This window comes from Sesamum indicum, linkage group LG12, assembly GCF_026168435.1.
Source record: "Sesamum indicum cultivar Baizhima isolate 11 linkage group LG12, ASM2616843v1, whole genome shotgun sequence".
In the NCBI taxonomy this organism is placed as follows: domain Eukaryota; kingdom Viridiplantae; phylum Streptophyta; class Magnoliopsida; order Lamiales; family Pedaliaceae; genus Sesamum; species Sesamum indicum.
Window position 1 is genome coordinate 10,691,590 of NC_142668.1, and position 25,977 is coordinate 10,717,566.

Genomic DNA, 25,977 nt, shown 5'->3' on the forward strand with positions numbered 1-25,977 from the left:
TTTGGGATTGACTAGCATGGAATCCAGATGTCGGCAAGCAATCGAGGAGTGACGCTTGGAATAATATGAGACAATCATTTGTGGTTAGATAACGGTTGAAAGTATTTCTTTTGTTGTCTACACTACTTAGAGTGCGTAAGGAATGATATGATAATCCGTTTTATACTTGTTTGTGATTCACCATCTATTATTCGTAAGGATATAGGTTATGCATAACCTTATTGTGCATGCTAGATTAATTGTTTAAATTTTAAATTTCGTTGCGCCTTCTTGCCCTTTTACTCGAATGTGGCAAGGCTAATTTTGCATAAAGAAAAATAAAAATATGGAATTAAAATTGAATTTTTTTTTATGGGAAGAGACTAGCAAATTAAGGACCTCATAGTTTAGAACTAATAATGCAATTTACCCCCTCCCCCCAAATCGTTTGCTGACAATCCCTTTCAACAGGTCATACTGACGATTACGTGCTAAGCATGTGGTATTTTTGTTAAAGATTAATGATGGAACCAAATTTGCATAAGAAATATAAGTGTGAGACTAAAATGAATTTTTTTTAAAAGCATGCATATATGAGACAATTAAATAAGAATTGATATTAACAAATGTCAACTACGACTTCATGGCCCAATGGATAAGGCGCTGGTCTACGGAACCAGAGATTCTGGGTTCGATTCCCAGTGAAGTCGTTTCTGCCCTTTTGGCATTTTTCATAATTTTCTCGACTCCTGCAATTTTATTTTATTTCTTAACAAAAAAATCATCTCCAACTTCCCTCACAAAAAGGTTAAAAAAAAAAGGAAGAAGGTGACTTAGAATTGTTAAAATAATGACATAATTAGAATTAATGAAATAAGATACTTACATTTGATTTGTGGTCTATTCACACAAATCATTCTACTTTTTAAAAAATTACGCATACACTTATAAAAAGCATCAATATTATTCATACAAATCACCTTTTTTTTTAAAAAATTACATATACACCCCTAAAAAAAATATCAACAGTCCTTCATATTCCGCCGTTTTACCGAAAAATTTCAACTCCACCACACTTTTTCTAACACATAATATGTTTGCCTTCCCACCAGAAAATCAATTAACAATTTGTAGAAACAACCAGCAGAATTATTTAATTAATGCAATAATTATGAACACATAAAATTAAGCAGGTATATTTTTGAACTGCTTGTTGAGAAATTGTCGCAATGCGACACAATACACAGAGAGAGCAACAATTCATAGAAAAAATGAACAAATCAAGAGCCTCATACAGCAGCATGGGCTTCCCCTTCTTTCTATTTCCTGTTCCTTTTGAGGAATCTGTATTAGTAGTCAATTCTTTGAAACACAAAAGACTAGAGCCAACTTTACGTTATCGACACTTGGCCGGCGATTGTTCTTGAGGCGGGAGGCTGTACAGTGACTTCAGCTGCCGGCCGATCAACTTACTATTGTTCAGAGCCATTTGCAGTTCCAATTCATCCGACCACCATTGCTCCAAACCGTGCGCCTCGAGAAACTTTTGCTTCCCTTTTGAGAAAACAAAGAGCTTGGCAGCACACGGTGTGTTGGTCGCTGGTTTGGCATTCTCCTTATCAGCATCGTTGTTCTCCGTCCCGACTGGATCAGTGTAGTAGCAGCATATGTAGTCGCTGTTGTTCACGTACAAATGAGGTACCCACTGTTTGGATCCCAGTGTTGTTGATTTGGCTCTGTCATTGATGTTGGTTTGAGATTCTGTGGTTGATGCTGGAAGCATGGATTTCACCCTCTTCCACATCGTCCCGGCTTTTTCCCCCACGTTTCTTAGACTTGAAGCTAGTGAAACAGAGGGTGGATTGAACAAATGTGCCTCCACGAATATTCCTTCTTTGGCTAGTGCTTTTCCAACTTGGAGAGCAAAGCCAGCTCCTAAAGAATGGCCGGCTATGCACACATTGCTGCTGCCGTACTTTTCAGAGAGTGATTTCAAAGTCTTGAATGCACAACTGAATCTGACTGATCCTTTTAGACTTTCCCAAGCTAGGAAACGTAAGTCATCCTCAATGTCCCGTCTAATTGTTGGGCTCTTAAGCAGCGTTCCTCTGAGCGCCAAAACGGCCCTTGGCGCTCCACTGGGTCTCATAAGCACAAAATCCGCCAATGCAGCTGCTCGATCCCATTCTAGTATCGCCCCAAATACTGATCCATCTCTTTCATCTATCAGGGTCTCAACCAGTTTGTACTTGAATGGTATCCACCATTTAGGGGCCAGAGCATTCTCGCTGGTTCGGTTTTCTTGTCTGTCGAGTTCGAGCAAGTAAACTGCTTGTATAAAGCAGGCAATTACCGTCCTTTTGTAATTTCCGTCCTTCCTGTTTATTCCATTCAATGAAATTGTGTTAGTTCTTGAAATTGCAAAAGGAAAACAAAATCAACTCCAATCCAAACTGCCAAGTAAATGAACTTGAATTTCTAGATGAGAACTTGATACTGAACAAGTAAGAACGTCTAGTTCTGCTATTTAGACTCACCAATTAGAACGATCAAGAAAGTGGACACAAATATCGCAATACGTCTCCCAATTCAAGTATCTAAAAATGATCTTCGAAGTATTATCTAAAGATGGATACTATCACTTCTTTCTCAACGTATTTTGCAGCCATCATCTTGATGTTTTAAGCAAGAAAAGGCGATATCTAACAAACTCATACACTCTTAGCAGATGATCACCTAGAATCGAAACCGTAACTCGCATTTGAAGATAAACATTTCGATCTGCAGAGGACAATGAAAATCCATATAATCATCCAAGTTCACTAGCAATTGATCTGATCTTGAATACACATATGACCTTGCCATTCTTTTAAACATTACTTCTACAGTGTTGTGTTTTAGCACAAAATACAAGTTTCAATTACAACTAAGACAATTCAAGACCAAAAACCTATCTCAACCAACACAAAAACCCCATCACCCATATCTTAATTTCATCAAACCAACTGCAGAAAAAGATCCTGGCTTTTCAAAACAACTCAAACTCAACCAAGAAACAAGAACTCTCTCCAAGACACTGAATCAGCAGCAGAAACAACAGCAAATAAACACTCCCACACCCAAAAAAAAACCTCTACAATCCCACATTCAAGAACACGCCCAACACACAGAAAAACACATAGTGCCACTGAAATCACAAAACAAAAACAAAAAAGGAGAAGATGAGCACTGACCAAGTGGAATTGATGAGGTCCCTCCAGTTAATAGAAGGAACATTTCTCGGCCCAGAAACATGAAACGCGTAAGGATGTTGGGTCTCAGTCTCCAACTCCGTTTCAACACTCTGATTCTCACAATCTTGATTCCTCCCCGGTCTCTCCACCACCTGCAAGACTTCGTTTTTCATCTCATCTCCGACCCTCTTCGCCATTTCCTCACTTCGCATAAAAAACCCACCTCCAAAACTCAGCTACTTGGATCAAACTCTTCGACAGAAGCAAAGACAAAAACGGTAAGAGAGCAGAGAGAAGTGAGAAGTGAAAGTTGGGGTCAGGGGTTTGCTGCCATTGCTGAAATTCTGGAGATTTTAAGGTGGTGGATTGAGTGTGATCTATTGGCAATAATGATTAGTGAATTTGAAGGCCTGGTATATGTTCTTGGCTTAGGAGGGGGCGGATCTATAACGGTCATATTTTCCTTGTGAAGGAGGAATTTTTGTTTACTTTTTCGTGCCAGCCCAGCTCCAGGTGCTAACGTTAGCCGTACGTTGGGCGCTGGATCTGTCTGGATGGATACCCGTTTTCCGACTCGGGGGACACGACACCTACCTTGCTAAGGAAAATACCCCAAGGCTAGTTCTGTCATTTCTCAATTTCCTGATGTGTGATTTATCAAGGGATAATTATATTTACTTTCCTAACTTAGGCACTATTTATACAAATTACCCTTATATTTTAAAAAATTACACATATATTTATAAAAAATATTGATGTCAAATTATCCCAATATTTCACGAACTACTCATGTTTTTTGCTATCATGGATGATTTTTGTAATAACGCAAAATATATGGGTGATTTGGTGTAAATAGACCATAGATCAAAAAATATAAATGTAATTATCTATTTTTTATTAATTCATGATAAAGGAGATTTGACGATAAATGGTTGGACGAGGCCCAATTTAATTAGTGAAATTGAAATTCTGTAATTTTCATATTCCATCAATGTGGTTATTATTCTACTTTAGTGTATTTATGTTTTCCAAAAAAACAAAATTGAATATTTGTCTATAATTTGATAAGACCGTTCTCTTCAGTGTGTTTTGATTTATGTTTGTTTATTTCGCACTAATATAAGATACAAAATCAGACATATTAAAAGTTATAAAATATACATAATTGTGTTAAAAATATCCTAAAAACCCAAAAAAAAAAAAAACAAAAACCAAACAACGGCTTATAATTCAATTTGAATTTTAGGTGTTTGGATGAGATTTGTAGCTTTTTCGAATATTTTATAAGATGGTCGAGAATTTATAAGAAATTAAAAGTGTTTAGTAATATCTTATAAGATTAAAAAATAAAATATGATGAGTTTATAAACTCTTTTTAAAAAGGGGAAGAGTTTTTAACTTAATTTAAAATTTTAAATAAATTCTCTCAATTTTAATTATATTAATTACAAAAGTATTATTACTATTATCTTATTTTATTCAAATATTTATTAATTTATTTTTAAAATAAGATCTAAAACCTTATAAGTTATATTATCTTATTATGTCCAAACCTAACATCTTATTATAAACTTAAAAAACATGAATTTAAAATATTTTAATTAGGTTAGTCACACATCCTCTTAAGTTTTGGTATCTTTAATGTATTGAATATCGTAGTATGTAAAGACAGGTGTAATATGTACCTTTATTTAATTGAAAAGCATCTTATTTGGTGTTTAATTTGATGGTATGTCAATTTTTTTTAATTGTGTTAAATTATACTTTCCTTCCATGAGATTTGATGTAATTACACGTAGACCCTTTGTAATTTAAGAAATTATATATAGCACTCCTGAGATCTGTCTTTATCTAACAAATATGTCCCTCTATTAGTCAAGATTCACTGAATTTGCTGATATTAACAAAAAAAAAATTAAATAAAAATTGATATTTATATTCGAATGACTAATTACTGACTTATGAAGGTAAAAAAAAAAAAAATTCGGACTAAACTATCCTTATAATGGTGAAAATATACCTCCTCATATGCGTTAATGCGTGAAGATATATAAGCATAATTTGATCACAAAAATATTTATTTGACCTGTAATAAGTCAATCAGGGATTAGTATAATTTTTTTTTAATATCAGCATATTCAGTGAATTTTGACTAACGGGGGGATCTATTTGTTAGATGGAAGCAAATTTCAGGGGTGTCAGATGTAATTCTTCAAATCGTAGGGAATCTATGTGTAATTACACCAAATTGTAGGGGAGAAAAGTGTAATTATCCCTTTTTTAATATTATGTTTTTTTCTATCTTCTCAACTTCCACATCCCAATTTTTCCTCAAAATTTTCAACATTTTCTCATAGTTTTTTATTTTTCTTAATATTTTATTTATCTAATGAATGTACTTTAAAATAATAATTATTTTAATAATTTGAAATAATTGTATACACATATTTAAGTTTGCCACCTGTAATTATAACCTACTATACGTTTGTCCGGATGGATTTGTATTTTTTAATATCAATTTTAAAAATCATTCTTAAGATAAGTGGCTAATAGCAAAAGGGGAAAATATTTCAAGAGTTGAGTAGCAAAATAGTTAAATGGTGAAAATCAATTATTTTATGGAAAAATAACTCATGCTTGGAACTATTAAAAAATAGACGTAAATAACTATAAAATTATTTATTTTTTATTTTTACGTTAAATGCAATTTATCGCCTAAAAAAAAGACGATAATAGGTAAAAAATAACGTCCATTTTGTTGGAAATTAATTTTAATGTTTTTTATTTTACAATATTTGATAATCCTCACTAATGACCTCGTTTGATTGCGAGTTATTATGTCATTATTATACGACGGTTGGACTTTAAACATTCATTTTATAGTCCCTCTTATTGTGACTTATGATTTGATTTATAATTATATTTATTCTTAATTTATAATATGATTTAATATGATCATTATTTCAGGTAACAATCATATTTTTTCATCAATAAATAGGTATTTTCATGACAATAAATTGAGAAATACTTTATACTCCCACAAGTTTTTGTAGAATTTTGGCAACACGATTGTAGATTGGTTCCTAATATCCTCATAGTCGTGCGTATGAAACGAGATACTGATGAGAGCTGATGGAGTTTTATCCTAAAATCATAGTCAGGCACTAATACTTATACATAAGAAGAAAATCGTAACTTTAAAACAACAATAAATATTTTATATACAAAATTATTTTAAAATATAATTATAAACATAAAATATACAATATCCAACAACATAGTTATCTCCAAATTTCTTCCTTTTTAAGCCTTTGTCCGCGCACTCCACACAATAATAAATCAGAGCACTCTCGACTTTCACGGTTGTATAATTACAACTTTTTTTAAATTTATTTTCATTACAAAAATAGAAACTATTATAAACACAAACACGCCTTAATAAATCAGAACTTATTTTGCTTATTCATCTAAATAAGTGCCATGAAGTTCCAATAATTGGTGATGGACGCTCCCACTTTCGTTATTTTTATTAGCTCTTTAAAGAGTTAAAAGGAAAAAAAATTCCTCCAATTAGACTCAAGTCCAAAGATTTATTCAAGTACTTGTGAGCTTATATTACTTTAGGTCATGTTCATAGGAGTGATTAGGTCAGATATTTTATGCATATAAGTCAATGAAAGGTATACATAAATTTTTATTTATTTTAATTTTTTTTGGTTAATATCAATGAATTTGATGAACTTTGATTAATAAAAAATTTTCTTTGTTAGATAAAAAAAATATTAAAAGAACTTAATATAATTTCTTAAATTACAAATTGATGGGTATGGCTAAAAAATGATTGGCCCCAAAAAGAGACACTAGGCCCACGAGCCTAGGAGAGAAGCCGCCCAGAATTATTGTGTTTAGCCCAAAAAGGAGGCCTGCTTCCTCAAGAACAACTCAAGAGGAAGGCCCACTAGACTTGGCCCAAGGAGGAGCCTCCCACTCTAGAAGCTGTCCAAGGATAGAACTCATGAGCTTGGCCCAAGTAGAAAGCCCAACTTAAAGGTCTGCTGCTCCTTTCGAGTCTAAGGAAAGAAGGTGTCCTCCAGCAGTCGGATTCCTCACCCTAAGAGGACTCTTTGCGGGGCAGGAGTCCTTACAAAGCAGGAATCCCCCCTTACCTGAAGATTTGCTGCTGAAGAAACAGACACAGAGGCAGCCTTATCCCGCCTTCCTCGTCAGATGCACCTCCTACGACTCTTGCCATAGAGGGACTTATCCTCTATAAATACAAGGGGTTCCTCTCAGCAGACCCTCCTGCCACTTTTCAGAGGATCATTCTATTGCTACATTGCTATCATGAGATTCATATTCTCGCTCAGGGAATTTTTATTTCTTTCACGATTTTTCATTATAATTTATTTTTATATTTATTTATTGTTAAATTTGGGACTAACTTAAGTATTGGAGTATTAAACCTTTATTTTGCAGATCCTCTTTCTCAAGAGCTTTTATTTAATTAGTCTAAATCTAATATCAAGATCCAAAAATTTCGAACACATATTAAAATCATACACATCACAAAAAATCTATGTATAATAATGATGATCTAATTCAAAAGATTTTATATTTAAAAAATGGAGCTATGAAGAAAAGAAGTTGATTGGAAAAAGTTATATTGATTGGATGGTGGAGACATCAAACAAGATATGTGGTTGGGTCATGGATGGGGGTGGGGTTAGCCCTATACCAAACTTCGTCCCTTTTCTTTTGTTCATGTTTCTCTCCTCATTGGGAAAAGCTCTTTTTTGATTCCATTTTCAAACACTCTTTTTCATATTTTGATTATCATAGACAAGTCATCTTTCTTATTGTCTTGACTTAAGAATACCTTCAATATCTCTCCATGTTGGATCTTACTTCAAATATTATGAAAATAAAAAATATATCTTGCTTGCCTTTGTGAATATCTATCAAAGTAATCCACTCGTTTACACACTTCAAATTTATGGAGTTTATGGTAATGATAAAAAAGAATACATAAAGAGAAATATATAGAAAAAAGTATTTTGAGAGGGTATATTAGGAGAGTGTTGTCATACATTTGAAATAATACAGATCTTATCTCAAATACGATTTATCTCAATATATATTTAGAAGACTATCAATTTTATCAAATAGAATTTATCCTAAAAAAGTCGTAATCTCAACATTAAGTTTGAAGATTTCAAACTTTACATCAAATGTGAATGCATATTGGGTCATGGCTCCACAAATCTGACCTAATGTCCAACAAATTCAAATTTAAGTATATCATAATAGTATTGATTAATTATTGAATTACACTCAGTGTAATTCAAATTTTTATTATGTTTTATATAATCATATGAAATAGGATACAAATAAAATATAGAACCAATCAGCTTAAAATATTTTTTTATTAATTTCAAATATACGTAAATAAATAATTATTAATATATATATTTTAAAAAATATCATTTTCTAATATAATTTACCAACTAAAAGTAACTATTCTAATTCTCTACAGTTAAGTAGTAGTATATATAGTAGATAAACAGTTAGTATAATAATGTCTTAGTTAAGTAGTAATCGTGCAACTGTATGATTACAAGTCGCGTTTCCGCTAAACTCTCTGCTTCAATCTTACCCCCAACTCCTTTCCCCTTCGTCTTTCCTCTCTTTCCCACTGCAATGCCTGCAGATCCCAATGAACCTAAATTAAATTAACAGCCTGAAAATTTTCAGTTTTACCGAAGAAAACAAAAATTGATATATTATTCTGGTCGAGATGGCGGGAGTTGCGGTGGCGGCGGAGTGGCAACTCCTCTATAACCGGTACTACCGGAAGCCGGAGCTCTACCAGATGCAGTGGAAGAACGTTGACCTCACCCGCAACAAGATCGCCTGCGCTCCATTCGGCGGCCCCATCGCTGTCATCCGCGACGACGCGAAGATCGTCCAGCTGTATGCTGAGTCCGCTCTCCGGAAGCTTCGTATCTTCACCTCCTCCGGCCGCCTTATCTCCGAAACTGTGTGGAAGAATCCCGGCGGCCGCTTAATTGGCATGTCGTGGACCGATGACCTAACCCTAATCTGTATCACGCAGGACGGCACCGTTTATTCATACAATATCCACGCCGAGTTAATCAGTACCTTTTCCTTGGGCAAAGAATGCTTTGACAACAGCGTTGTGGAGTGCGTCTTCTGGGGGAATGGCGTCGTGTGTATCAACGAGGCCTTTGAGATTTTTGCCGTGCCGGATTTTAAGGTTCCAAAGACGGTTAAATTGGCGGATTGTAATTTGGAGGAGCTTCCTCATTGTATTGCGGTGATCGAGCCCCAGTATACGAAATCAGGTGACGTGGAGGTGCTGTTAGGGGTTGGCGACCATGTGTTGTTGGTGGAAGAGGATTTAGTACAACCTCTTGCTGAGGGGATGGGGCCGTTTCAGAAGATGGTAGTCTCGAGGAAAGGGGAGTTTGTTGCCTCATTCACCCATGATGGAAGGCTTCTGGTCATGTCTACTGATTTTTCCGATGTTATCATTGAGTATGCGTGTGAGGTATAGCTGATTATTTGCTTCCTATTAAAGATTTTAATCTGATTCTATTTTTATTATTTAAAATGACATTAGTGGAGTTAACTTGATTCCTCGTACATAATGTCATGGGTCTGAATGTACGACAGTGTTGGCTAATCTAAAACTTCCATGTGTGAGTAAGTTGGTAACTGGTGAACTTGTTTGGGATGATTGCTGCATCATGATTAAAATGCTTCCAACAAATTTCCATTGAGGACTGGCCAACTGTGGATGAGCTATGGTTTTCTTTTGTTCTACATTGCCATTTATCCTCGCAGAAATAGAGAAAATACTTGACATGATTTTTTCAATGTTTTCAGCTTAAAATATATCAAGAAGACATTGATCTCTGCTTACTGTTGGGGAAGCCAGGCTACACTGATCACAATTCTGTGCTTATTTTGGCATAAAAATATAACTTGTTACACTGTTCTCAAGTTCTTTTTTTTGTTCAATTCTGGCCACATGTTGTAGTCTATCTAATGTTTTCTGGTATTCTGTGTACAGTCGGCTCTTCCTCCTGAGCAACTAGCTTGGTGTGGGTTGGATAGTGTCTTACTTTACTGGGATGACATGCTACTGATGGTGGGCCCATATGGTGATCCAGTACGTTACATTTATGATGAACCAATTATTCTTATCCCAGAATGTGATGGGGTGCGGATACTATCTAACACAAACATGGAGTTTCTGCACCGGGTTCCAGACTCTACAGTATCTATATTTCAGATAGGAAGCACCTTACCTGCTGCTTTATTGTATGATGCCCTGGAGCATTTTGATAGGCGAAGTGCTAAGGTAGTCAACCTCCATCTATTTAAATTTAAATATTCTTACTCCTGATGTCATCATGATAGATCTTCCGTGATGTTGTGCTGACACGATGGCCATCCAATCGCATATTCTTTAACGCCTTTTTGTGTTCAGTCTGCGCATTGCCTGATATTAAGTTTGATCTGTTATCTTGTTTTCTAAGGGGACCTCACTTAACATTACTGTGTATCACTGTAGTGATTTTTCATTGCAGAAGCTATCATATGTAAAAGCTACTGATCTTAAAGTCAAAACCGAGCTTGAAGATTTGTATGTAATTTAATAGATATGTAAGACTTAGTCAAATGTTTATTGCAGAAAGGTGTGAGATTATGGTGGTAGGCTGATTAACAGTGGTTGTTAACTTTCCTGTAGAAATGGTTTATAAACTATTTTCTTAGAATCGTTACTTAGGGAAAACTAATTTCCCATAATCTGCCAGGCTGATGAAAATCTTAGATTGATCCGCTCGTCACTGCCTGAAGCTGTTGAGGCTTGCATTGATGCTGCTGGTTATGAATTTGATATTTCACAGCAAAGGACACTACTGAGAGCTGCAAGCTATGGACAAACCTTTTCTAGGTTGGTTGATACTCAAATTTGATTCATGTGCATGTATGAATCATTTGCACGAATTATTCTTAGCTTTCTTGTTCTTCAAGTAATGAAACATATGCCTCTACTGATGTTATTAGCTATTGTATATTTAATTATTAACTGTGATTGAGATGTTGCCAATTTAAAAATTTTCAGTGTCTTCTTCGCCATTATATGATTTCATGTGTCTGTTCAAATTTCCTTTGAAATCTTGGGCGATATCAGTCCACTTCCTATTAAAAATTCTACCTTTTTACTATGTAACATTCTTTGCAAGGTAACAAATATCTCTGCTACCACTTTCTGCAAATGTGGTGATCCTCATTGTAAGTAACAACATATACAGTGCTGTATTAGTAAACTTAAGGCATAATTATCTGATTTCTTACCTAAACAGACTTTTAGTGGAAAAATGATTCTCACGTAAGTTCTGTAGCTCTGTCGTATGTTTGCTGTTCATGCTCCTAAAAGAACATTATGTTCTGATTTTTTTCTTGGTAATGATATCCAGTTGGCTTTGGCAGCCTATTTCAACGTGACAGCATACAAGAGATGTGTAAAACGCTGCGTGTCTTAAATGCTGTACGGCATGTCGAGATCGGTAGTCCTCTAAGCATTCAGCAGTACAAGGTCTTAGTTCTTACTACTTTATGCTTGAAATTTAAAATGTTGATTTTGCCATATTGGAAATGATTTCTTCGTTCCTCCTTATGTTTCTTGCAGTTACTTACTCCCTCTGTTCTCATTAACCGTCTGATTAATGCTCACAAACACCTTTTAGCTTTGCGAATATCAGAATACCTTGGTATGAACCAAGTAAGTCACTTAACTTGGCTTTGGCTCTTTTCTCATTAGCATCGTATTAGTTTTATTCTGCAGGATGATGATGTTTGCTTTCAGTGAACTAAGAAGCTAATATGTAGCTTTTAAATGTTAACTATTACAAATAACTAGATTTTATTAGCAATGAGTGCATTTATGAATTAATTGAAATTACTTTTATCAATGTAAATGAAGGCTGAACTGAATTGATTGACCTCAACGAGGTTTACCAAGGCTTGACTATTTCTTTTCAGTTCTGTTGGGGGAGTGATAAAGCTTTCCTAGGAATTGGTTGAGACTAGAGATTAAGAAGAACTTGGTTGATCAATAGAATTTCACTACCATCAGTGTTGCATGTTGTGCATGTGTACTTTTGAGTTTTGAGAAGTTTCATGTTCTGAGTACAGGAATCAACTGATTTTCAAGTTATCTTGCTTCACCACTCTTTCTTTGTGGGTATCTGTGGGTATGCTTATAGTTGTGCGTACGGTTTCTGTTATTATAGAAGTCAGGAATGTTTCCATATCTCATTTTGCTACATACTCTTTTCTGTCCTTGGTTTTGTTCAGTATTTCTTAGGTTGTATTATATATGTGCCCATAAGTGGAAAACAAAATGCCTGGGTGGTCCGCCTTCTAAAATAGTTTTCAGTTTTCACCTTCTGTTCAGCATGCCTTCTTGGTGAAGGATACTCACTGAAGCTTATTTGGATTTCTGTAGATGCAAGAAGTCATATCAGTTTAATGCTTTTAATTAAATCTGTATGTTACACTAATTACTTTTACATGTCCAGATTAATGGTAGCTTGTCTAGTTTCCCCAAAAAAGGATAATATTGACAGGGTACTAATGAAGTCTCTACTATTTTGATAGAGTAATTCACTGCACTTGTGCTGAAGTTATTTTTACTTTGTCTCTTTGAATAGGAAGTCGTGTTAATGCACTGGACTTGTACAAAGATATCAGCATCCGCAGCGATTCCTGATGCGAGTCTTCTTGATATCTTACTCGACAAGGTTAGAATCTTCTTACTAGCCATTATGTTTGTTGATTCTATCTCTATGTAGGCGTCTATGTGTATGTAAACCCTGCTCGAAGCTTGCCCATCAACTGTTCTAACCCTTATGAAGCCTGTCGGATTTTATTTTGTCGTAGGTAGTGTTGATATTAGAACCCAAGACTTTTCATTCTGATGACAGGTTGTGATCCACTCTCATCGATGTACATGTGTGTGTGTGTGTTGCATGCGAATATTGTTGGGGTTTCTTTTTACATTTATTCTTTATCAACAGTTGAGTCCAATTCTCAAATCCCAGGTTGAGATGGAGTTCTCAATCTCAATTATGTCTCTCATATTCAGCATTTCGTTTTTGTTTGATGACCTGGACAGCAAATCCGCATGCTCGGTTGGCACCCATTTATCCATTCGCTTTTTGTTCCTTGCTTTTTGTTTGAGATGCAGCTACAAATGGGTTGTGATTTGTTCTGGCATATAAGGGAACAGATCCAGTGGAGTCCATGTTTTGATGATCATGCCATCAAAATTTATGATGCCTTGCCATTCAAAAAACTGAGATAGCAGCTGTACTGTTTATATAGTCAATAGTCTCAGCTGATGGTGGTTAGTTCTAGTTCTATATTACGTATGATTGAAATGAGATAAAATAAATAATGTGGCAAACATTCAAAATCTGCCCAATGCCCAGCAAGCAGCTTGAAGGCCACATAATTAAACACAACCAACCTGATTATCATAGGTTTGAAAGGATCTTGGTGCTGCTGCAGCTTAGTTTACCAACCTGACCATGTTTAGTTGGGTTGAAGACTTAAAGTATTACCATCGAACGTACTGAACTCTACTGCATGGACGTGTACTTCAACTCTTAACTGCACTTTTTTAATGACAAAAAATTATTCTGAACCCTCAGCTCAAGCTATGCAAAGGAATATCTTATGCCGCTGTTGCTGCTCATGCTGACAAGAGTGGGCGTAGAAAATTAGCTGCTATGCTAGTTGAACATGAGCCGCGATCGTCCAAACAGGTAGAGTTGGGTTTGCCTTCCCATTCTTGATTCATTTTCTATACAGAATTGATTGTTTGTTCTTCGTCAATGTTTATAAGATCTTATGGATCATGATTAGCTTTTATCCTTGAATCAGTGTCATCCAATTTTTATGCAATACAAGTTGGAGATATTAAAGACTCTTTATGTAATATAATTGCCATCTTTCAGATTCCTCTCTTGCTGAGCATTGGAGAAGAAGATACTGCTCTTATGAAGGCTACTGAAAGCGGTGATACTGATCTTATGTATCTTGTGCTGTTTCATATCTGGCGTAAGGTGTGTTGGGAAATTTAAAATAAATGTGGTTAGAAATTTTGTAAGCTGAGCAACCGTTATTTAGAATTAAAGAGGATGGTTCTTGATTATAGTCCATTGAGTGCAAAGTGTAATATTGCAGAGAGCGCCATTGGAGTTTTTTTCAACAATACAGGCCAGACCACTTGCACGCGATCTTTTTGTTACCTATGCACGGTAAGAACTATTGATCCTTCCAAACTACCTTGAAATGCAATTGGAGGAAAACCCTCCTTCTGTGACGTGGTGTATGTTTCTAATCTTTTGATCTTCCTCCAGGTCTTATAAGCATGAATTCTTAAAGGACTTCTTTCTGTCCACTGGGCAACTTCAGGTTAATTCATGTTTATTTGATTCATGGGGTCTCTTCTCCCGCCTTTGGTAATCTACTCGTTAAAAAGTCAGTATGATGCTTCGTGGTGATACGTATTCCTCGATCAACAAGAATGCCTTATGGCTAGCTGAGACTTGATAGGACTAAAATTAATGGGTTGTGGTCTCTCTCTTCAGAAGGAAATTTTTATCTTCCTTACATCCTGGTCCTTTTGTAATTTTGCTTTTACTAATCTAGAAGGGACTGATGGAGTTGAAATAGACTTTTGAGAAATTTTTAAGTGACTCACCCTTGCACAGTTTTTCTGTATTCCAGCATACTTTTCCATGTTGAAGTTCAAATAAGCTCTTCCTGATATCTTATCTTGCATCTGATTCTAATTCACTTTTGCATTAGCTACTCTCCAATCCCAAGATGCATGATTATTCATATTAATGTCTGCTTTGCCTTTTCACTTCTACAGTTTCTATTGTAATAAAGGTTTTATTATTTTTCAGGAAGTAGCTTTTCTGTTGTGGAAAGAGTCATGGGAACTAGCAAGGAATCCAATGGCGAGCAAAGGGTCCCCTCTTCATGGCCCACGCATAAAACTAATTGAGAAGGCCCATAATCTTTTTACAGAAACAAAAGAGCACATGTTTGAATCTAAGGCAGCTGAGGAACATGCAAAATTGTTAAGGTGATCATTGTGATTGGCACTTTTGGGCATTCAAATAACTCCATGAATCATTTCCAGTTTTAACCCCCTACTCCTGAAGGTTCCTGCATCATTCTATCTACTGCGTCACGCTTCTCATATGTCTCTTGGTCTTGTGGATCCCTGCACTAACTGCCAATATAAGAACCTTCTCCCTTCCTAAATCAATCAGTCTCTGATATTGGACGAGTCGCTGCTCCACTAGTGCCATTTTCTTGTTGCATGACAGAGTGATCTGAAATGTGATAGAAATTTTGCATTTTGTCATGAAAATAAACCCAATCTAGTTGAACTATATGGATTTAGTTGTGCAGTTGAGAGGCTTGAGGACTTTGATGTCCTATAAGAAAGGATCTTTTCTTGCCACATTTAGGGATGAACCCTGGAACAATGACAGTTAAGGAGATGTTTTTCCCGTTGTCATGACTTGCTTACTCCACAGCAGCATGGTTTTGTGTTCTCCTGTTAACCTCTGGAATCTGTTCTACTATCTCTATCTCTCTCAATTTCGCAGCTTTTGGTTGTCCCTTTCCTTTTTTAATGAGATGCTGAACACTGACCCTTTGCAACTGCAGAATCCAACATGAGTTAGAGGTGACAACAAAACAGGCAATTTTTGTGGATTCAAGTATCAGTGACACCATTCGCACGTGTATTGTCTTGGGAAATCATCGAGCTGCTAATAAAGTTAAAACTGAATTTAAGGTTTGTAAAATCCAGATATCGCTCCTACTAAACAGTAAAGTAACAAATATATGCGAAAAATATTTTTAAGCTTTGTCTTTCTTTTTCATACTTAGATGTGTATATGCAATTTATTTTCATCACATCTTCTGAAATACCATCAACATGGTTCAGGTTTCAGAGAAGCGGTGGTATTGGCTTAAAGTCTTTGCTCTGGCAACAATCCGAGACTGGGATGCACTGGAAAAATTTTCAAAAGAGAAGAGACCGCCAATTGGTAAGTGTTTTATGTGGAGTTAGTTTAATAATTGAACATTTCTGTTTCCTTGTTTGTTGCTTCTTTTGTGCTTCCATGACTTAAACATCGTTCTTGCACAGGATGAGTATATGTCTATATCTATATGTATGTAATATATTTATATATCCCCTTGCAAGCTTGAAAGATACACAAGTATGCTTGGAATATAATCCACATGAGATAAACCTAGTCTTCTGTTATGATTGCTGCAGTCAGAGCTTTTTTTAATTGTTTTTTCTAATCTTGTCTTACGTGACAATATGTTGGCCTTAAATAATAAAATCTTATTCATCTAGAGGAAAAGAACTTGAAAGAGCGATCTAACATCCATTGGCTCTATGAGTATTGCCAGGATCATATCTCAAGTTCTGTTTCTTGACAGTTTGTTTCACGGACTTGTTGGGTAAAGAATCTGAGGCACATGAAAGTGCTGTTTGCTTGAACTTCTTTTGTTGAAACAAACTCCTACATGTGAGATGAAGCAATGTGAGGAGTAAATTTCAATGTTTTATGTTGTTGAGAAGACAGATTCTCTCTTTTTGGGCCTCCTCTTGGCTGAATAACTGCCCTCCTTTTGTGATCTTTGGGCTAGTGCCTGTTCCATGTGCCATAAACCAACAAGAGATGCCACCTGCTTGAAGTTAAAAATGGGCATCTGCTGCTGGAATTTTGAATCTGTTGATCATCTTACTATAGATACTGTTTTAGCCGGTAGCATACAGCTACGACCTTTCTGCCTTGCTTTTCTGCTTAGGGTGGTTGTGTTGCAGTTGTTTTCCAGTTAAACCCCAAGGAGAAATAAATAATGTGAATTTTTCAGCCATTAGTTACAAGTTGTAGGTTATTATGGGTGAGATTGGATCATGCTTTTGACATGTGTCTGTGCTGTAACTTTCGACCGTTCTTGGTGGTGTGAGAATGATTGAGTTCTAATTTCTCCCCCCTCTTTATCATGTTTTTCACCATTTATATTCGTGTTTTCTGTAGGTTACCGTCCATTTGTAGAAGCTTGTGTCGATGCAGGTGAGAAAGATCAAGCCCTTAAATATATTCCAAAACTTGCTGATCCAAGAGAGAGAGCTGAGGTCAGTGACGACATTATGAGTCAACATTTACATGCTAATTTGAATAGTTTGTCTAATCTCTTTTACTAGCAAAATGTGCTGCTTTATTTGTGGAAGTGAGTGGATGACATTCTGTAATTCAACAACAGGCTTATGCTAAAATTGGAATGGCGAAGGAAGCTGCAGATGCTGCATCTCAAGCGAAAGATGGTGAACTGCTTGGGCGGTTAAAACTTACTTTTGCACAAAATGCTGCTGCTGCATCAATTTTTGATACTCTGCGAGACCGGTTGTCCTTCCAAGGCGTTTCTTAGTCTTACTTTGATCGTCTCGTTGGTGATCATTCTTTGAGTTTGTTTGTGGTTTGCTGTTGAGATTTGGCGTTGCATGTAAAACTGGATGGTGGGGCTTCTTGTGCATTTTGCCATGATATGGAAAAGGTAACCTGATTAACCTCTCCTTCTCCATCACATCTTTTTCTTGCCGGTCAGTTGCTGTACCTTGCAACGGTTGTTTCCTGGCATGCATGGGAGATAGTACTATATTTGTCATTTACTTAAGTTACACTCAGCTACGAATTCTTACCTTTTTTCTTTCTCATTCATGGTTTGTGCTTAGCCATGATGTATTATGTAAGGCGAGTTTGTTGATAAGACTGGTTCTGGGAGAGAATTCAATGTCTCATCTGTAATTTTTTTCCCCTTTTGGGTGAGTACTTTGATTAATTTAATGAGGTTGCAGCGTTGTTCCGACTTACTGCATCCTCCCATATCTTCCTATACAGCACGTGGAGAGGCATTGCATGTTCTTTTATACATTCTTAAAAATCCTAATGTAAACCAAATTTCTTGGTATTGCATTTATATTTTAATTATAAAATAAAGTAATTGCAAATGTGAATTTGATGTCTGATTAGAGTGTCTACTGACAAACTGATTAGTATTGGCATAATGGCCAAATTGGGTTGGACTAGGATCTGCGTGCCTTGTGAAAAAATCTTTCTAGACCTCAGGTCTTTTTCTCACTTCCAGGCTATAGTTTGTATCTTGGATTCCGGGGAAAAAAGTACCAAGGAAATTATTTTCTTCCCTTCAAAAGGAGGATTGCTTTGTGCTTCAAATTCTTCCACTTAAAAAATCCAAGGGTACTCTTTTAAGTTTACTTGTGCAAGAAATTATGACTTTCACACATTGGCCTTGCTGCAAAATAAGGTCGAGTTGGTAAACCAAGTACCTGCCTGCGTATTTTTGTGATGTTTTTAGCTACATACCTACTTAGGATTGGACGGGAAAGGAGTAAGAATTGACTTTGTTCGTAATAAGCTCGTGAATAATACATAATAACTCCACGTTTCGTATATTTGATTATTGATATGACAAACCATTAAGTCGAAACATCTGTTCTTCACTGGCATTGATTAAGACCTCTTGCAAGTTGTGCCAGGCAATCGTCCGCACTCTCCCTTACCTCTTAGATAGTGTGTTTTGTATATAAATATGTGGTTCTTCACTCACTTAGAAGTTGCATATGGTGAATCTTCATATTTTCCTTCCCACCTGGTAAAACAGTTTGAATAGAATTGTGAAAACAATCAATTAAGTTGAAGCAATATTGCGAAAAATCATGAGGTAACATCTCAGGTTCAAGGAACACTAACCTAGAATCATCTCCTGTTGGAATGTTGAGCTCAAATTCTTGTTCAAACGGCCGAAATACCTGTTTGACTTTTTCTGCATCCACGCTCTCGAGACTCGGGGGATCCCACTGAAATGATTTCGATAAAGAAGAAATGAGGGGTTGGGGAAGAGACGCTAAGTCAGAGCATGTTGTGTATAGAATGGAAGTCCTCTTGATGCACTTGACACCAATTAAGTTTTTGTTCTTTTGGATTTCTAATTTTCTTTCTTCACTCTCCGAACATACCAACATTCTATTAGTATTTTTAGTCAATGGAACATTAGAATGCTACTCATCTAAGTTGTTCCCATCACCTCTCCACCAGTTTAACTTACTTCAAAACAACAAAACAAACACAGGACGTACCTTTGGGGCGTTATCCTTGTCGATTGTAACAGCTCTAATACCCTTGTTGATAATAAGGGGAAAGGCCAGTTAGATAAAGGAATATAATTGGAAAATGGACCATGTATCAGATATAGAGAAGTAGAAATATCCATAATACCTCGTAAACATCAGGGGATATTACAGAACGAAGGATATTCATTGTGATGCGGAACTCTTTCCTCAGGCATTCGGACAGCGTCTGCTTCCTTCCCTCACGAATCTAAAGACAATCAAGATCACCATCAGGAGCAAGATAAATTCAAGCACACTTCAAATAATGTAAAGATGACGTGAGGATTCATGTGGGCTAACAGCTTATTATGTATAATATCAGAAGAAATAGAAAACACCTACTCTATGCTCAGTCATTTCCAACAGCAAGAAGCAGCAAGATTATTTCATTGGAAAATTTAACATTTAAACGTTACAGGATAATTCGTTTGATGAGTAAAAATTTTCCGAATAACATAATACAAGCTGCAGAAGATGTTTGCAAGCTCTTGCTAGGACTATTTCAGAGATTTGTAGGGTTGATGGGAACTTTTTTTTGAATTTATGATTCGTCATCGGAAAACAAAAAGAGAATGTAAATGAGATAAAATGCCTGAGATCGAATAGCACTTGTGAGTGGCCAATTGTTGTATGCAAGAGAGGAGGCTTGAAAGCATTTCATGAAATTAACGGGAAGGACTTATGACTGCTGTGGGAAAGGAGGGCATAAAGAACTGTAGCTGAGGCATATTTAGAAGTGACGCTTGATATTATGAGGAATGGAGCCAGAAGATGAGCATCGGAAAGTATTGAGGTACTGCAGGAAAAAGAACCCCAAAAAGGAGAGACACACGCATGCACGCACCCACACACATAGAAAGGGAAAAGAATTCCTCCATGACAGAGATCCAAGTTTTCTCACCCAAATAGTTAATTACTGGATGCATGGATTGCAAATTCTTTCCAGTATACGAATTCATATTTTTGTAGCAATCTTGATTGATATCAGGGAGAAATATTACCGACTGCAGTGTTATCTTTAATGCTGTTGGCGATGACCTCTTTAGGCCTTTAAGGAATGTAAGTATCCATCCATTTCCTTCCTTGCTCGCCTCAGCTTCCTGAAAATGGAAATATAGTTCACCTGGATAATCTATGAAATACAAAGATTACGAGGTTCCTCGAACCACTCACAAATGATGTTATGATCTCCTCCACAGAATCCTTGGAGAAGCACTCATCGATGATTGTTTTCCTGCATGTAAACCAGACACATGAAAGACAACAAATTTGCTTTCCTAACGAATTCGAACAATTTTAGCAACATTACTTGTTCAGGACACTGTTTTCATCAATCTGAACATTAACAGAGAATTCCTGGATGGCAGAGTTGACAGCATTGTCTTCACCACTGTTTAAACTTATCAATCGCTTCTCTAGCTCTGCCAATTTCTAAGCAAAGAAAATTGTACAGATGGAATCAGTCAGTTGATGGTGTGAAAAATACAGCAAAGCTATCTTCATGAGTTCAGACCATGTTTCAAGATCCACTGGAACAAGTATTTGGCTTCAAGTCTGATTGCTAACATTTAACATTAAACCTATGTTTGCATCTGAACTTCACTACTAGAGACAGAGAAAAAGGGATAACATACTCAAAGACACTCATCTATGGAACTCATGCAAAATCAGCCTTTTTTCTCAACGAGCATGTGCTAAGATCAGGCCTGTCATGGCAATAGAGAAATGTACATACTCACGGAAGACTCACAAAGGTACCGGTAACACCTATTGTAGGAACCTCTGGAGTAATCTACTTTAAGTGCTATCGAGGAGATAAGAAACACCAGGGTTGAGATCAAGAAGAGCATTCAATATGCCACAAGCCAAGTTATACATTCCCCACCAGAAATAATCTGTTCCATGGATTGCATTAGGGACATTCTTCATTCTTTTCTTCCTCTTCACATTTAACCAAGATAATGTTTAAATGATTGGAGGCGAACACTAATTTGTAGTTTTTGAGGAGAAAATGGAAACACGAGCCTAAACAACCATAAGAAGGTCGAACATTTGAAGTTCTGATGTCACTTTAATTATGGACAAATACAGAAGCACCTTGAGGGCGTTTCTAGCTGCAAGGTTTGTCCGTAAATAAATTCAGCATCTTTTGGATTATTTTACCCTCATAATAATTTTAATTTATTTCATAATTGCACATCTAAAGTTGATATTATAATTTTTAAATAATTTGAATAATTTAACACTGATAAAATGTATGCTTTCACATATTTAACATTTTAGAATTTTTATATTTTATTTTCTACATTATCTGATACTATTCATATGTGTTATAGAATTATAAATTAAATTGCTATGATTAATTAATAATAGACTATATTTTTGGAAATCGTGGAAGATTATTTATTGTGTATGAATGAACAATTATATTACTTAATTGAAGCATTATTGAATTAGATGTTTAGTTTTTCTATTAATATTCAATATTTTAATAATATAAATGACAAATTTATTGTGTATGAATAAATAATTATATTACTTAGTTGAAGCATTATTGAATTAGACGTTCAGTTTTTCTATTAATATTCAATATAAACGGCCCTGCAGCAATAATCTCCACAAAATCATAGCTCCTTAAAATATTATCAACGGGGAGATACTGATGTTTTGCCTCTTCCACAAACTCACGGTCACATTGAGAACAGAATTCTTAGGTTTTATTTTCTGTTGCAAATAGCCTCGAAAATCACGTTTGATATTTTACTTCACTGTTAGAAACCTGAAGTACCATGCTATTGGTAGAATTTCATCTAACCTCGGAAGGGACAAAATGAGTGGCAAGCCCTGCTGCAACCAGTTCTGCACCATTCAGCCTTGCCCCAGTTAAGCCCAAAAATTCCCCTAATGAAGCACTTAATGAAATCAGCCACACTTCGAGAAAGAAGAAATCTTCATGAAGCAAAAGGTGGGGAATTCCTCAATGGTACTTCTTTCTGGCTTACCTAGATGCCCGGGGAGGCGGGAGAGCATGTATGAAAAACCGCAGTCAGTATGAAACCCAATGCTTGCCTCTGGAGTTGCAAAAACCTAGTAAACATTGATTGCATATTACAAGTGAAACCACTAAGATCCAAATTACCAAAATATGGATTATGAAAGGAAGGAATATCCGTCTAACAGTTTTTTCTGTGACAACAGAAAACTTCATTGGGGCCATTAAGGATGCACCTCCTCCCATAGAAATTCCATGAACTAGAGCAACCTGACAAGGTCAACAATGACTCGAGTCTTATTATGGACTTCACAAACTGATTGAAAAATAAAGACCTTTTACTTTTACAGATGACTGATACCTCTGGTTTCTTGTATGTATGGATGTGGTAACAAAGCCAATACATTCTATAAACCACTTCAAGATTTGAATCCTCTGAAATAATAAGGAAAAAGTTTATGCAAACTTCCGCTAACCTCAAAGAGATGCATGCTATAATCAAATCTCCTATGAAATCCACTTACTTGATGTCCTTCCATCATAAAACATTTTCAGATCCCCTCCCGCTGAGAAAGCACGCCCAGATCCCTAAGACAACATGAGAAACTTTGAGCTAAACTGTGTGGAAGTTATGGACCTAAGTCAGAGAATCCTTTGAGATACAATTGCATAAAAGCCACTCTACATGGCCATTTTATAAATCTAACCAGTATATAAGAGCTTTTGCTGTTAACCGACCTTGATGAGTATAAGTTCTGCTTCATCATCTTTTTCCCACTTTTCCAGAAGCTTTGCCAGCAAAGCAACCTAGTCCGAGATTTTGAGAAGGTTCTCAATAAAATCTTAAAAAAGATGAGAACATGCAATCTGAAAAGGAATTGAATTTGGGAAAAATTTCCTCAAGATACCACGTCAGATGATATAACATTCAGTCGTCGAGGCTGGTTCAAAGTAATCACTCTTGCATGGCCTATTTCCTCACCAAGAACAACCTAAGCAAGAAATGCAGATAATTAGCAATATCAGAAGCAAATCATTATAGGTATTTACTAAAAGAAGTGCACCTAACATGTAAAAGTATGGAGAGCAAATCAATTTTGTTTCCTTCTGCACTATGAGAAACTGACATTTGGGCTGAAAATTACCTCTTCATTTGGATTTTCAGCCACCTGCGCCATCTGAATATCAATTATCTTTATCCAAAAAGATAAACAACAGGAAGACCTACAATCATTGGGAGCCAACAAATAGAAATCCAGTCAAAGCAACTATAAAAAAATTCCAGGAGATGACCGCTTATATGGAATGATTATGGCCTTTGAGTAGAAATAATCATCTGCGATATTCACCATACTATAAGATCTAAGGCAAAAACTTCAGACTTGCATATATATCAGGTAAAGATAAAAAATACTTCAGGATTATCACTTGCAGCACACAGGAGCAGGAAAAGATGCAGAGGGTACTGGGTACTTGTGCACAAGAGAGTATGGGGTAGGGCATCCCTTTTCTTTTTTTCTTTTTTCTTTTTCTTTTCCCCTGGTTACATGTGAATGCAGGGGATTCAAAGTCTAGTTCAAGATAACTGCTTCTCTAGCAATGGGTCGATAAACATATGTTACCAATTCATCTGTTTATGTTCGAAAGAATGTGCGGTCAGCAATGATCATGTTTGTGACTCGGAACACATGGTACCAATCAGAAGAAACAGCAGAAGAACTGTTTGGCATAGTTTCAATATATTCAGGATAAACATAAAGGTCAAGGTTAAGCTAGAATCAGATAATTGAGGTCATAGTAAACTAAACAAGTTCACACACTTGTAATTTATATTTTTGAGGTTTCTACACTTGATAGTACGGAATCAAAAGAAGAGGATCGGTATCTAAATAGGGTACTGGACTTAGTTGAGCTGAAATTGGGTTCATAGGGTGGAAGTCTGCCCAGAGTATTTCATTCTTTGTTGAACTTGTTTGGTCAAAGATCAAAACTGAATACAAGAATGTGGTAAAATTATTTCAGCAAGCCAAATCAGGGTTAGCTTAGTTACCACAGGATACTTTAGGCAAATGAACTTGGAAATTGAAGTCGTACAAAAGTGATAACGATCAGTACTTCAACAGTCAATAAGTTATATGAAGAATGGAACATGTTGGGTTTGACTTTACACAAGCTATGGAATACACACTACTAAATACTTGCTGCTCCTATCTGAATTTTCTCAAGAAACACTCCTAAAATATATGGGAGATGGTAACTAACATTCTAGACATTTGTAACAATCCGTTCTATAATTCTCATCAAACATTTGCATGAGGAGCATGTGCCTCGTACAGTTTTCTTCACACACACAAGTAGGACAAGTGACAACAAGGTCAGCATAAATCGCAGTATTATTATCTCAAAGACTATACTTCGCTAAACAAGAAGACAACAACCGATAAGGCAACATTTCCATCCACTAGACCATGGTTCAATCAAAAAATTAAGACGAGTGTTGATGAACCAAATATGCCCCCGCCCATATGCACCATTTGCCATGAACCTGAATGAAGAGAACATACGTGGGGAATTTAAGTCCATCCTAAACTACAGATGCCGACAGTCTGCTCTGAAGAACTCAACCCATCCATTGTCTTTGTCACTAACCTTTCAGACCACCCATAAATTTGATACAATCCAAAATATTCAAGTTCCCACAATCAAATTACTCAACATTTTCCTAACACACAAGTACTCCAGCAATCATGTATTAGTAAAAATGCAGCTACTGAACCACATGTACGTACCTTATGCACTATCCCAGAATTCTAATGTAAAAGTAAGTAACATAGATCCACAGACTAGTGTAAGAACAAGAACCGAAAAAATCTTCAATCTTGACAGATGAAAGAAGGCAGAAATCAAGAATCTAAGTTGGAGGGCTCCAATTGGATCCATTGTCTCAAGAAAACATGAATCCTTCCTTAAGAACAGATTGAGCATCTAAAATGGGGTATCTATCAAGTTTCAACTTCCAAGAAATCCCATCATCAAGAGTGAATAGAGAGATCACTTACGACAGAGTTGTCAACAGATTATGCAATCCTCCTTTGAGTGGAAATGTAGAGCGGGTGTGCTTAAGAAAGGAGTTGGTGAGTAGTGCCTATAAGTTTGGTGAGTAGCACTACTCCTCCATTTCTGTACTGTTGCTTTCAGCTCACCTACCACCATTTTCAGTTTCAATTCTATATATATGCTATGAGTTCCGGGGAATAAGTGATTCCCTGACACATTTTTTTTTTTTGTAGAGTGAAAAATTAATTTAATTATTTTTAAATTCTTAAAATAAACATATCGCCCAACACCATTCTTAAAATTCTTGAAAAAGGGAGAATAAATCGAAATTGGGTTACATGCAATTTACATACGTAGAAATGAGCGAAAAAATCAAACAAAAAATG

The 25,977-nt window shown here is 36.0% G+C and overlaps 3 protein-coding genes and 1 non-coding gene across 5 annotated transcripts; 2 read left to right on the top strand and 2 right to left on the bottom strand.

Annotated features, from left to right (window-relative positions):
- The first annotated feature begins 616 nt into the window (after nucleotides 1–616).
- Nucleotides 617–689, top strand: TRNAR-ACG (transfer RNA arginine (anticodon ACG)). The gene has a single exon. It is a non-coding gene; the product is annotated as a tRNA-Arg (tRNA).
- A 475-nt stretch (nucleotides 690–1,164) lies between these two features.
- On the bottom strand, nucleotides 1,165–3,759 carry LOC105165545 (GDSL esterase/lipase At4g10955). Its single transcript, XM_011084598.3, has 2 exons — nucleotides 3,213–3,759; nucleotides 1,165–2,357 (listed from the first exon to the last, which is right to left on the bottom strand). The coding sequence occupies exons 1-2, from the start codon at nucleotides 3,422–3,424 to the stop codon at nucleotides 1,376–1,378; spliced, it is 1,194 nt and encodes a 397-aa protein (XP_011082900.1). The 5' UTR covers nucleotides 3,425–3,759; the 3' UTR covers nucleotides 1,165–1,375.
- A 5,041-nt stretch (nucleotides 3,760–8,800) lies between these two features.
- VCL1 (vacuoleless1 (VCL1)) lies at nucleotides 8,801–18,247 on the top strand. Its single transcript, XM_011084597.3, has 15 exons — nucleotides 8,801–9,780; nucleotides 10,306–10,596; nucleotides 11,054–11,193; nucleotides 11,733–11,838; nucleotides 11,932–12,024; nucleotides 12,956–13,045; nucleotides 13,958–14,071; nucleotides 14,264–14,371; nucleotides 14,493–14,566; nucleotides 14,669–14,723; nucleotides 15,221–15,402; nucleotides 15,996–16,125; nucleotides 16,279–16,381; nucleotides 17,390–17,487; nucleotides 17,616–18,247. The coding sequence occupies exons 1-15, from the start codon at nucleotides 9,007–9,009 to the stop codon at nucleotides 17,778–17,780; spliced, it is 2,523 nt and encodes an 840-aa protein (XP_011082899.1). The 5' UTR covers nucleotides 8,801–9,006; the 3' UTR covers nucleotides 17,781–18,247.
- Nucleotides 18,248–18,758: 511 nt separating this feature from the next.
- LOC105165543 (ATP-dependent caseinolytic (Clp) protease/crotonase family protein) lies at nucleotides 18,759–25,750 on the bottom strand. 2 transcript variants are annotated; one of them, XM_011084596.3, is made up of 16 exons: nucleotides 25,594–25,750; nucleotides 23,680–23,758; nucleotides 23,443–23,526; nucleotides 23,273–23,341; nucleotides 23,059–23,122; nucleotides 22,896–22,969; nucleotides 22,721–22,804; nucleotides 22,545–22,629; nucleotides 22,358–22,443; nucleotides 20,852–20,973; nucleotides 20,716–20,776; nucleotides 20,544–20,642; nucleotides 19,649–19,750; nucleotides 19,510–19,551; nucleotides 19,124–19,230; nucleotides 18,759–19,022 (listed from the first exon to the last, which is right to left on the bottom strand). In XM_011084596.3, exons 2-16 carry the CDS (start codon nucleotides 23,710–23,712, stop codon nucleotides 18,977–18,979), a joined length of 1,158 nt encoding a protein of 385 aa, XP_011082898.1. In that variant the 5' UTR covers nucleotides 23,713–23,758; nucleotides 25,594–25,750; the 3' UTR covers nucleotides 18,759–18,976. The 2 variants fall into 2 exon arrangements, with proteins under 2 accessions (XP_011082898.1, XP_020550729.1); XM_020695070.2 differs by lacking the exon at nucleotides 25,594–25,750 and adding an exon at nucleotides 25,324–25,567.
- Nucleotides 25,751–25,977: the final 227 nt, after the last annotated feature.

Excerpts from the sequence above, each read along its gene's own strand:
- LOC105165545 (XM_011084598.3), bottom strand. The coding sequence starts at position 3,424 with ATGCGAAGTGAGGAAATGGCGAAGAGGGTCGGAGATGAGATGAAAAAC. Across the intron at positions 2,358-3,212 it reads GACCTCATCAATTCCACTTG|GAAGGACGGAAATTACAAAA; the intron begins GTCAGTGCTCAT and ends TGGAATAAACAG.
- VCL1 (XM_011084597.3), top strand. The coding sequence starts at position 9,007 with ATGGCGGGAGTTGCGGTGGCGGCGGAGTGGCAACTCCTCTATAACCGG. Across the intron at positions 15,403-15,995 it reads GAACATGCAAAATTGTTAAG|AATCCAACATGAGTTAGAGG; the intron begins GTGATCATTGTG and ends TTGCAACTGCAG. Across the intron at positions 17,488-17,615 it reads ATCCAAGAGAGAGAGCTGAG|GCTTATGCTAAAATTGGAAT; the intron begins GTCAGTGACGAC and ends ATTCAACAACAG.
- LOC105165543 (XM_011084596.3), bottom strand. The coding sequence starts at position 23,712 with ATGGCGCAGGTGGCTGAAAATCCAAATGAAGAG. Across the intron at positions 22,805-22,895 it reads ATACATACAAGAAACCAGAG|GTTGCTCTAGTTCATGGAAT; the intron begins GTATCAGTCATC and ends TGACCTTGTCAG. Across the intron at positions 19,023-19,123 it reads CCAACAGGAGATGATTCTAG|GTGGGAAGGAAAATATGAAG; the intron begins GTTAGTGTTCCT and ends CTGTTTTACCAG.